The 12,509-nt window shown below is 46.1% G+C and overlaps 1 protein-coding gene across 2 annotated transcripts in view; it reads left to right on the forward strand.

Annotated features, from left to right (window-relative positions):
* The window catches only part of LOC144754479 (solute carrier family 2, facilitated glucose transporter member 5-like), a 133,795-nt gene that overhangs the window by 28,545 nt on the left and 92,741 nt on the right, over window positions 1-12,509 (forward strand). Inside the window, exon 3 of one of the 2 annotated variants that reach the window (XM_078642306.1) lies at window positions 11,203-11,363. The exons of the other annotated variant lie outside the window; for it this stretch is intronic. Within the exon in view, the coding sequence (XP_078498432.1) occupies window positions 11,203-11,363 (161 nt within the window). The remainder of the gene's footprint in view (window positions 1-11,202; window positions 11,364-12,509) is intronic. 2 annotated transcript variants of the gene reach the window in all.

Here is a 12,509-nt window from a genome sequence, read left to right on the forward strand (position 1 = left end):
AGGAAATATAAACCAAGCAAAATACATTAGTGCCATAGTGTATTTACATGACGCGCACAAACACACCCTTATGTGCGTTTCAGCTCACATACTTTATACCAATAGCTACTGCAATACAAATTATGGTGCCGGTATCACATAAGCATTGCATACCACTTTTTGGCGCACTCACTGATTCATACATATGTTTCTCAGTTGTAAAACCAATCCAGAACACATACATACTCAAAGCTTAGTAGTTTTGCTCAAGAAACATTGCAATCATGTCAAGATTAAGTAGGCCCTGGGAAGCATACATTGGAAGTGACATGCGGTGGGCTTAAAAACGTACCCTAGTAGTGGGATATTCAAACCCCTCAGGGGCAGTGGGAGGTTGGCCCTGTAGTCAAACTCTGGATCCCCCATAGGGAAATGAGTGCAGGGAGAAGGAAATGCCGAATGTATCAGCACAAAGATAACACTGATGAGGGTGATGAGGGGGAGCATCACTGACAGCCGCAGACCTGGGCGCTTCAGTTTTAAGACCTGAAATGCCCAGGTTCGAGTGTCAATCAGTGACACCTCCTCACAGATTGGGGTGTGGTCAGGAGTCTCCCTGACCCCTTCCCACTCTGTGACGAGTGAGGGGCTGCCGCCTAAGGTCAGCCAATGAAAGCAGGCAGCAGTCCAGACACTCTTGGGTCCAGGGCTTCCCTCCAGGAGAGCTGCAGTGAAGGTAAGTTTTATGTTTTTTGATGTTTGGTGTGTGCATGTGTGTCAGTATGAATGTATGTATGTGTATTTGTGAGTGAGTGTTGTGAATGAGTGTGGGTGTGCGTGACTGAATGCAAGGGAGTGAGTGTGTATGTGTGCATTTATGGCCCACTCTCCCTGCAAAAATTACCGGCCACCACTGGATACACACTGCAGGGATGTGTATTAGGTCCAAGGGGTTGGAACCCTAGAAATCAAGGGGGCACAGGGGGAAGACCTACAAGGACGACCACATGTGTTATTGCTGTAAAGAGTGGATTTGTGAAATGGGAAACTGTACGAATCGAAGATTGTGATGGTGCCAATCCAATGTGATTGTACTTATTGCAAGAATGCAGGATTGCAAATACATAAAAACAATTAAACAAGCATTTACAATGCAATGGTTTCGCCTTTGGAAAAGTTAGAGTTATTGGCATTGTAAATGACAACATTTTTATTTATGTGTTGGTTTTGAAAACAGATAAATAAATGGCATTGCCATTTACATTGCCATTAGCTTAATCTCTGCAGTCACTCTGCACTCTCTAGCACTCCCTAGCACTTCCTACTCACTCTGCACTCTCTAGCACTCCCTAGCACTCCCTACTCACTCTGCACTCCCTAGCACTCCCTACTCCCTCTGCACTCCCTAGCACTCCCTAGCACTCCCTACTCCCTCTGCACTCCCTCTGCACTCCCTCTGCACTCCCTCTGCACTCCCTATGCACTCCCTATGCACTCCCTATCCCTCAATGCTACGGTAACGAAGCACCTTCAAGTTGCGGCAGTAGCCTTTTGACATATAGGCCCTATACAAACGGTAAATGAATAATATAATGTACGCCACCACAGGCCGCTGGTTGAGACACTTTAGAGGTAATGGGTAGACTACACGAGGTACTTACATTGTTCGAGGTTCTAGTTTTGCGCCAATATGTGAGAGATGGGGTGTGACGCAGCAGTGTGTGCGGTATTTACATATCTTCATTGCCTCTCCTGTTCATCCACGCTGCCCCTGGTGCCTCTGGGCGTTGCTTCCAGGCAGTGACAGTGCAGCTGGCCCCTGAAGATGTATTGCACGGTATACACACACTTTTACACATGGCAAGGATGAGACAGGGGGCCCGGCTGCACAGCTGTCAGACCGCCCCCTCCCAAACCCCACCCCCACCCCACTTCTAATCCCTCCAGATCCCAAGCAAGGCCGGTTGGAAGATTTGTATGCCCTCGGGAAGCCCAATACGATAAAGAACCTTGTTGGGGGATGGGGGGAGGACGCCTCCCTTCTCTTCCCTGGAAACAGTTAAAGGTGCTCTGCGAGTTGCCCTGCAGCCGGGTCCATGTGCAGCAGCTGCACGGCTCTCAAAGCGCTCTTAAAGGCATACACAGAGAGGAATTAGTGACTACTCATCTGCACTGCTGGCAAGCCAATGGAGACAACCAACCCCGGAGACTTCTTTCAGGCTTTTTTTTTATCACGGAAGCAACTGTTCATGATGTTTTAAGAGTGGAGGATACAGCACTGATTCTTTTGCAAAGTAACTATGTTTACAGCCATCTTGCACTGGTTTGCTTTTTGGATTTTTGAAAAATCTCGGGTTCGATCCCGTGTTTCGGCAGAACCTTTATGATGAGTAAGAAATCACCCAGTTTTGCTCAAAAACGTGCAAAGAAAAGGTGGATTTAACAACTTCAATATTTTATAATTGGCTTTCATCTGGCCCCGCAAGTGATGATAGAAGCTTGTAGCCAGTACAGTGGTGTGCATCTTCCATTGTGCAAATTTCCAAGGCACACATTTCGATTGTGTCCGTCCTTTTCGTGTTTCCTTCTGGCGTGGGTTTCATTGCACGAGCGGACATTGCCCACACATATGATTTGTGATAGGCAAATCCTACAAGTGCGATAAGAGAATCCGGGCAGGTTCTGGGTGAGCTTGCATTGTATGTTTGAGCTTGTGAAGGGGGCAGCATGGACGTTTCCGGTTCAAGGAATAGAATGGACACTTTGATAGTGCATTGCACATTCTCGTGCACAACACGCAAGCACCTCTAGGATTCTTCGTTATCTGGCCACCAGATTTTACTGGAACCTTCATTCTCATCAGAGAAAAAGAAAGGTTCATGCCGGCGAGTTTAAAAAATAAATAAATAAATACATTAAAAAAAAAGGTATTTTTAAAAGGACTGTGTCGAGTAGGCAGCGCTCCCAACAAGGCGAAATGAAATAAATAAAAGCACCTACGGGCACACGGACAGGGGGGGGTGTGGGGGGCGGGAACAGGCACAGGACAGCGAGGGGGGGGGAACGGGCACAGGACAAAATGCATAAACTTACAAAGTGAAAACACATGCTCCTTACCTGATCGCCTTGTGGGAAATTTACATGGAGAAACAACCAACATTGCTAAGAAGAAATATGCGCCTGTAAATTGAGTGACCTACCGCTCCTCTTTCGAAATCGTTGTACATCGCTTTATCGAGAAGGTTTTTCTCGCTGCTTCTCTCGGTGCCGATGAGCGTGATGTAAACGTAGTCATCGGTGCCTGCAAACCACTGGCTTCCAGTCGCCACAGTCACAGTGTAGGACGGCATTGCAAGCTACTCGCCGCAGAGCAGCGGTGCGTCCGCTTCGACTGAAGGGAGTATGCCGAAACTGTGAGGTTTCGCTTTCCTCCTCGAGGCGCTGAGGGTATCTTGCCCTGCCTTAGCACGGCTGCCTGCTGCCTTCAGCTATGCCCTGATATTGGTAATCTCTTTGTTTCCCAGCACCTTTCGCTGCCAGGTCTCACAGGGAAATAATGTCACCAGCGCAGCGCTCGCAGTAATGGCAGTAGAGTTATGAAAATAAGCGTGGAGCCCTGAAAAGCAGAAGTTGTCTGCCCCACCCCCTCTTCCGCCGTACATAGAAAGTTTGGGAAGCATGTTTTAGTTTTACAAGGTGCATTCTGACTGCGCTTAACTGGTAGGTTCTGTCACGTATTGAGTACCTGTACTTTTCTTATTTGAAAAGGAGTAAGTAGAAGCAATAAGAGTTTTTGAAAGATTTTTTTTGCCAGCATATGTCACAAAGACAAAAAAAAGAAACAGCCTAAATAATGTAGGGGACATAATATTTGCATTAACAGTTTAAAAAAAAAAAAAACAAGCACCTACGAGGACACGGGGGGCGGGAGAGGACACGGACGGCGGGAGGGGGGCGGGAGAGGACACGAACGGCGGGAGAGGACACGGACGGCGGGAGGGGGGCGGGAGAGGACACGGACGGCGGGAGGGGGGCGGGAGAGGACACGAACGGCGGAAGAGGACACGGACGGCGGGAGGGGGGCGGGAGAGGACACGAACGGCGGAAGAGGACACGGACGGCGGGAGAGGACACGGACGGCGGGAGGGGGGCGGGAGAGGACACGAACGGCGGGAGGGGACACGGACGGCGGGAGGGAGGCGGGAAACGTGCACAGGACAGCGAGGGGGGGAAGGATCACGGCGCACGCACATTTCTAAACAAAATGCTCCTTACCTGATCGCCTCGTGGGAACTCGAATCCTGCAGCCAACTCCAAAAACAAACACTTAGCAAAAGAAGAAAACAGGCGGACTCCAAAAAAAAAAATAACACACACCCACCACCGTGATGACGAACAGAAGTGGGTGGAGAGGGAAAAAATCGCGGGAACGCCCCCGAATCTGGTCCGGCCTTGACGGACAGATCCGGCTCCCAATGGCTAGCCTCCATTTATGGAGCTAAGCAATGGAAGCCGGGGGACGTTCCCGAAGTCCTTATTGTAAACAAAGGATTTCGCCTGCGCCGAAAAGCTGCGCAGAGCGCAGCCTTCGGCATGCGAAACCCAAAAAGGGGGGGGCACAGACACTTTACCACAGGTTAGCAGATTTAAAGTGCACAGAATTTTAAAGCTTCAAAAATATATGGTCTATCTAAAGCCAAAAAAAACTTTGGTCACTTCGAAAACACCACACACAACAGAATTTATCGGGCCACTTGTAATGAAGAACCTGAGAGTGAGATGTATGTCATTGTTTGTAAATTTAGTGTGATTTAGGGTGTCCCCAGGAATCAATTTATAGTGTTCGTTTCTGGCACTTTTTTTTAACCTCAGCGTAACTTTTATCATAGTTTTTACAGCACCCTCGCACCTTTTTTTTTACGATCTTTCGGGTCTGTTGTTCCTCGAGCCCATCAGTTACAGTAGATTAGTTCCCATCCAGACACCATATTGGGTGAGGGAATAATAGATACTACCGCCTTATGGGATCCTGCTCTTTGACCAGCTACAACTACTCAAAGGCAGACACAACGCTACTATGCCAATGGCGTGCCAGTGGTGTGCCAAAGACAAGCCCATCCACGTCCATCTGTTCTTGGAGAGGCCTAGGGTCAGAACCTCTACTCCTGCAGCATAACATGTACCCTGAAATGACCTTCTTTCTGTCAGTTTAAGACTCTGTTGCATCGAAAGCTAAACCAAAATGCCATTTCTAAATCTACAATGTAACTCGGTTAAATGTATACCCAAACAAAAATATTGCGAAAAAACAGAACACGCCAAACACCGCACGTGTATTATTTAAATAAATAAGTGCAGGTGCTCACCAAAAGGAGGAGTGGACTGGGAGTGGAGTTTGGGGTGGGCCTAAGGGCGGGGCAGAACTGGGTTTTTGACCTTTCTAAGCTTTGGATGCAAGAAATCTGCATGCATTGTTAGAACGTCTGATGTATCTGTCTATGAGTTATTACACTAATAACCATTTATATAACACTTACTAATAAATTATTATTATTGTTAACGAATAATCATTTTTCAGCAACGTTAGAATACCAACAGATTGAGGAAAAACAGCAAAGTTCAAAAAGCATGCCATGTAGTTTGCATGTATTTTCTTAATGCGGGATCATAAGTTACTAGCTATAAGACAAGGATTTTAACTAGTGACCTGCACAGGAAGGTGGCCCAGCCCAGCCAAAGAAACCAAGTGTCCTGTTACTGGAGAGGCACTGGAATTCGGGTACCGGGGGCCATAACCAGATGAAGAAAAGCAACCCATGGCGGGATCAGCAAGGATGCACGTGTATGCAACTCCAAGGGACATATTTTAGCAGGAGAAAAGCTGGAGTTGCCTTCACCCACTTCACCTGTGCATCCAATTGGGGTCACTATGTTCTTCTTAAAGGAAACGGTCATCATTTTAGCATACACTACACACACCCCACATTACACTTGAAGAAAATAAAGATATCCCAATTATAAATTGATCATACATTTTCAGGAAGCCAGATGGCTCTTCACTAAAGTGTGAAGGAGAAAAGGCCTGTGCCACTGCATCTCCTTCCCATCTGCCACATCTCTGTTCTCTCTTAGCCCTTAGCCTGGTTTGTAGGTAGTAGCCTACCTGATTGTACTACTAAATATTGACATGGATAATATCGACATAGAGGAATATCAAGGACAGGATATCTAGGGCCAAAATATTGAAAAGGAAAGTGCATAGAGGGAAGTATCGATTTACTATTCCTAACTCCACATCTGCCTACCTCGAGGATATACGTACCATGTTTGTACATATATCTGGAATTAGGAATAGAAAATCTAGACTTACTTACCTGTCAATATTTTCTTTTGATATTTGCCGTCGATATTTAGTACCCTCCATATTCTGACTTCGATATTTAGTATGCACACTGCCTACCTAAGGGTGCGCTTTGGGTGCCCTCCCCCCACCTCTAGGAGAGTATAACTCTATTAGAAGAGACATCAAATAAAGCATGAGAAGCACCTTCTGTTGAGCAGGTACAATACAAGGCAGACACAATGCTCAATATGGAAGCAGATTGGCACAGTCTGCGATGTCAATAGGACCTTCGTCCTCATAGAAGGGCATCATAGAAGTTACTACGCAGGATAGGCCAAGTGAGAAACTGTGTATTGACAGTGATTCTTTTTAGCATTTATGCAGCTGGTTTCTGCAACTCTCATAATTATTAGTTGAATATCAGACTTTGCACTTAGAACGTGGTGCCCAGTAGGTGCTGATGCTTTCCATTAGCAAAAGGCAGACAGAGGATGGACGGAATGCAGAGCAAATCATACATTATCCCCCAGTCAATAGATCTGGGTTAAATCCATTGTTCTTTTGCTCACCGTGCAACCCCAGTTTAGACCCAACCATATGCAAATCAGTCTTGACCCTGTGCCTCATGGGAACAGTCCAGACCAAACTGCCAAGCCAGGTCCTCCCTGGACTGGAAACAAGCATCCTGGGACCGGTTACGCGGCATCACCCTCATCAGCCAGGCTAGCTTGAATTCAGTGGCACTGTGAGCCCGGGACCCACGTTTGGGCATGCTTTCCATTAGGCACTGTGGACATCCTGCTTTTCTATTTTATCCGAGTTGAATACAAAACAGGGCAACCCATAATTCCCCCAGGCTATTGGGTATGTACATGTAGATGCAGGGACATACTCCTGAATGAATAGTTTCAGGGAGATTGAATCATATATGTAGAGACCAATCCCTAAACCTTTCATTCAGTTGCACAGATACCATTCACTAGCCCGCAAAGAGATGAGAGAATGTAATTTATCACCTGCATGGGTAATTTGATTAGTGATATTGAGAGGCCCAGACAGGGGAAGGGCAGAGGTGGCAGACAGACTCAGAAGTTGCACAGCAGGGACTCACAGTCAGAGGATGGGCAGCAATTGCTAGGTCTCCATCCAATCTGCTTCAAATTAAACATCCCAAGAAAACCAAGTCAATCCACCAGGAGCATTGTTTTAGGTCTTGCCTACAATCAGCTGTCAGGCAGAGACCTCATGATACCAATACAATTCTACATACATACAGTACAGAGAGAATGGGCTTTGGTCTGCCCCTTTCAGCCATTCATTGGCTGTTCAAAGCAAACACAAGGAAATGATGGACAGAGCACAGAATCTTTTCAGACACTCACCCCCAGTCACAGATCTGGGTTGAATCATTCATCGTTCTGTACCTCATTTCGCCACCCCAGTTCAGACACAGGAATATGCAAATCAGTCTTGACCCTGTGCCTTATAGGAACAGTCCAGCCCGAACTGCCAAGCCATGGCTTCCCTGGACCAGAAACAAGCATCCTGGGACCAGTTTTGAGCTAAAAGCCCTCATCAGCCAGGACAGCTTGAATCCAGTGGCAAAGTGAGGAAGGGACCCACGTCTGGGCATACCCTGCCAACTTAGGGCAAACAAAGCAAACACAAGGAGATGATGGACAGAGCGCTGATACTTTTCAGACACTCTCCCTCAGTCACAGATGAATGAATGAATGAATAAAAACATTGATTAACTGCGTAGCTATCCGAGGGCATCCCCGCACTAATAGCTGCATAAACAGTGAAAACCTCTAAGCAACGTTAAAGGAAAAGCCATGTTTTAAGAGATTTCCGAAAGGTCAAATAATTAGGTTCAAGATGAATGTGGAGGGGGAGGGTGCTCCACATCCTAGCAGCATTATTGGCAAACAAACGACCACCACTTCTTGACTTTTTTATTCTGGGAACTAAGGCGAGACGGAGATTGCTCGAGCGTAGGCGCCTGTTCGACTGGTATGTCAAAACAATAAACCGATTAATTGGTGGTCTCTTCCCTGCCAATGTCTTGTGAATAATACAGAAAGCCATAAATGTAATTCTTTCCTGTATGGGGAGCCAGTGGAGGGTATTCAGAGCTGTTTTTGTGGATTGGCGGTTCAGAATCCAAAGGCGCATAGCGCTGCGCAATTTTGCACAGTCTGCAGCTTCGTGATGGTAGCACAAGGAGCTCCTAAATAGAGAGCATCCCCGTAGTCCAGGCGAGAAAGAATCAAGGCCTGGGCCATAAGTCTTCTTGCAAGGAACGGTAAAAGGGGAAGAACTTTACAAAGCATCCTGGGTATTCCATAACAAGTACTAGCCAATTTCAGGGGCTGACGCTTAAAGTTCAAGTTGCGATCGAGCCAGAAACCCAGACTTTTAATCTGGTTTTTGGGAGTAGGGGTGGGACCAAGATGGACTGGCCACAACATTTCTATTTTAAAAATGGGAGAATTACCTAGGAGCATCATCTCCGTCTTATCTCCGTTCAATTTTAGATAGGAATCCTCCATCCACCTAGCTACTTTCTCCAAGCATGGGCCTAGGCCAGGTGAATAATTAGTGGAGTGATTAAGGGCCACAACAAGTTGTGTATCGTCAGCATAAGTGACAATCTGGACCCCAAAAGGAAGCATTATCTCTGCTAAGGGACTCATATATATGTAGAATAGAGTTACTTGGGCAGCTGGGACAAGAGTAGACAGAGGGACTGCGGGCCCAAAACAATAGTAATGTGATCTGCTTACCTGATGTCAATGTTAGAAGCAGGCAAAATGTTTCATTCCATCAATGGAATTGGCAGAATTTCACGACTCCACGTTACTCTTGTACTGCAGAGTTCTTGGCAAATTCTGTCAATCACCGCATGGCAGAATTTTTTACTGCGAGGTTCCAAAATGCAAGCGAGATTTGGCGTCCATAGTGCCATTTTCTAATGCGAGCAGTCACAGTCAGAGGGCTGCTTCTCAAGTAGATTTGCTGCCGCTCAAGTAGATTTTCTAGTTGAGCGTCAGCAAAATCAACTCGAATGGCTGCGCGCTCTTGCGCACTGCATGGTATCTTGCATTGATTTTTCAGCGCTGCTCGCACTACCTGCACTAAATTGCAGCACAACAGGCATAGTTTCTGCCCTTTGGTGGAATCTTGCTGAGTTTTCTGTAATTCTGTGGAGCGAAACTCCGTGAGTTCTGCCCACCCCTAGTCACTGTGTCGCTGCTTCGCTGAGTAGTAAAATGTGTTATTGCCTAACTCAGCGACCCATATTTTATTGCAGTTTCTGGACTCTGCAGAGTACACATGGTCACAGATCACCACTAAAGGTGCTTTAACCCCATGAGCAGTGGCAGCCATCAACACTTTTAACAGATGCACCACCATGGCGGGACTGCACTGTACCCACTGCATTCAAATTCAACTTTTAACCCTCTTCGAAGAGTCTGGCTGCTGTGCACCTAGCTAAAGCACAGGGTCTTTGGAGGAGGCTGGGCTGTACAGAATAGCACTGTACTATTGAATGGACAGCATTTAAGTTGTACAAACATCATATATGATAAAGAGTCTTCAAAATTCAAAACAATGTATTTCTTTAATGTGAAGACATTCCACTAGATTGTATCACTGCCTCAATAAAAGTGATCGTTTTTAAACGTGAACTTAGAAACATTGATGCCCCTTCCCCACCACTGATGCCATTAGTTAACCATGTGGATAGTTCATTCTCATGTGTACCCCATATGAAGCATAGGTTGATATTCTGATAGACCATCATAAACATTTAGTGAACATAGAGGCGTATTTACAAGTCTAGAGTGCCACCGGAACACACAGTGCAGACCCATATCTACAAGGCCACAGAAAGCCACCCTGCGTGGCTTTTTATGGCCTCTTATATATGGTGTAAGGCAACGCAGCACACGTCACTGCATTGCCTCATACTGCGTGGGGGAGACGTGCCATGGGCGTTGCGGTGGGTGTTTCTACTCAACGTCCATGGTTTTCGACACATTCCCTGATTTCCAAGATAGCGTAAATCTGGGAAGGCGTCAAAACTGTTAGCCACCCCAGGGCAGGCGTAACGGTTGTTTTTGTGAAGGAAGGTCTCCCTTCCTGCACAAAAACAACCTGATTTTAACGCAGGCACCCTTGAACCATGGGGTAAGGGAGAGTGTTTTGGCGCAAGGCTGCCTAAACAGCACCATGCCATAATTACGATGCATCTCTCATGGCGATAATTACGATGCATCTCTCATGGCGCAGCATGGTGGCTTGCAGTGCAGAATAGTGTCATTTTCTTGAAATTCAAGGTGGTTTTAAATGTGATGATAAAGGAAAAGGGGGCACAGTAAAATAAGGTAATTGCCTAGGATCACACAATTTGGTCATGCATGGAAGCTGGGATTGATTTTAAGTTTTCCCCCTTGTGCAATTCAGCCATTAGATGGGTGTCTCTTTGTCCTGTTTGATATCCAATTTGAATGCTTTGCGTTTGTCTGAGCAGCTACATCGGTAGCTGTGTCAAATACACATTACATCTTAATTAAAGTTGAAATTAGAAGACTTTCAAGAAAATGGTGATTGTGCTAAGAGGGTGAGTGTCAGAATCCACATATTGTCTTGGCTTAGCTCCTTCTTGGTTCAAGGTTCAAAGAGGACCTCAAGCTGAGCTAGAGTCAGGCATCTGCTTCGAACCTGGCTCGGGCCTTCGGTAGCTTGCCTACCTGTACTCAAACTGCAGGCCTAGGAGACATGATGCAAAAGAGGGCAGGCATCATTGCTCACCCCACCTTTTCCTAATATTCTGACCTCTTCATTGATTTTTTTCCATTTTTATCACTTTTTAGTTCATGCAGGAATTTTACAACCGCACCTTCCTTCATCGCTATGGTGTTGGCATGGACGAAGATCACATGACGATCCTGTGGTCCCTCACTGTCTCCCTCTACCCCCTGGGCGGATTCTTTGGCTCCCTGCTGGTCGGCGTGCTGGTGAACAGGATTGGCAGGTACATTTCACCATGTATGAAAATGGAACTAGAGTGTGTAGCATCTTCCCCAGCCCAAGAGCTTGCAAATGAACACACCACACACGGAGCTCTGCAACTGACGCCTTTCTTCCTCAATGTACAATCAAGCACTGCACACATTGCTTCATAACCTTTATAACCACACCTTAACACCTCCCAGCAGATTACATCATTCCTGTTTGTAGTCCGCCCAGGACCGCAAGGGTCCAAGCGCTCATAGTATCAAGGCACTACAGAGTGGAGCAGTGTGATTGGTCGGGTATGGTCACGTGGCAGAATGATACCAACATGACATCATCTGTTGGTAATATTATTAACCACGATAATGTCTGCAGTGGTCTCCCCGAAGTGAATTTCTCTTGCTGCTTCTAACCTTTAAATTACAACAGTTTTTACCAAAGTAAATTTTACTCATTTTACTGACTTTAGGATGAAAAGTTGAGTCTGTTCTGCTGCGGTTTGAGCCTCTGAGCTTCAGTTTATACAAATAACTGCAGTTTTAAACCCACTAAATGGGACAATGTGGTGATGTATAGTAGGAAGAAATGTGACACGGTACACAGCACATGTTTTCTTTCCAATGACCTAAGTGAGAACATACAAACATACATGATTCCTAATGGCATTTTTAGGAGGTAAATTCTGCCATGGATGGGCAGCCATTGGAGGGAACTGAACACCAGGTTGAAATGGGCCACCTTAGTGCCGGTGATCAAGTGTTCTCGACCAATTGCAGAGGTTGGAGGAGATTTTCCAGTGCAGCAAGATAGAATACATTGGTATAATGCGACAAGGCAGGATTGTATGAAAGCTGTGTGAGTCTGGATGTCCCAGAACTGCTTAAGGCTTAATTCCGGTAAAACGGAGGTAGTACTTTTTGGAAACAACCCCACCCCTAGTTGCTGGCCAGAAGAGATGGGATCTTTACCCACGCCAATTAAGAAGGTCAAGAACCTAGGAGTCTTGATTGATGACAAATTGAGTTTTAGGGACCAAGTTAACCATGTTGCATCCACTACCTCACACATCCTTAAAGCCTGCAAAAAAATAATGCCCCTTCTGTCAAAGGAAGCGCAACAAACCATAGTCTCGCCCCTTATAATGTCTAGACTAGACTATTGTAAT

Source organism: Lissotriton helveticus, chromosome 5_1 (assembly GCF_964261635.1).
Source record: "Lissotriton helveticus chromosome 5_1, aLisHel1.1, whole genome shotgun sequence".
In the NCBI taxonomy this organism is placed as follows: domain Eukaryota; kingdom Metazoa; phylum Chordata; class Amphibia; order Caudata; family Salamandridae; genus Lissotriton; species Lissotriton helveticus.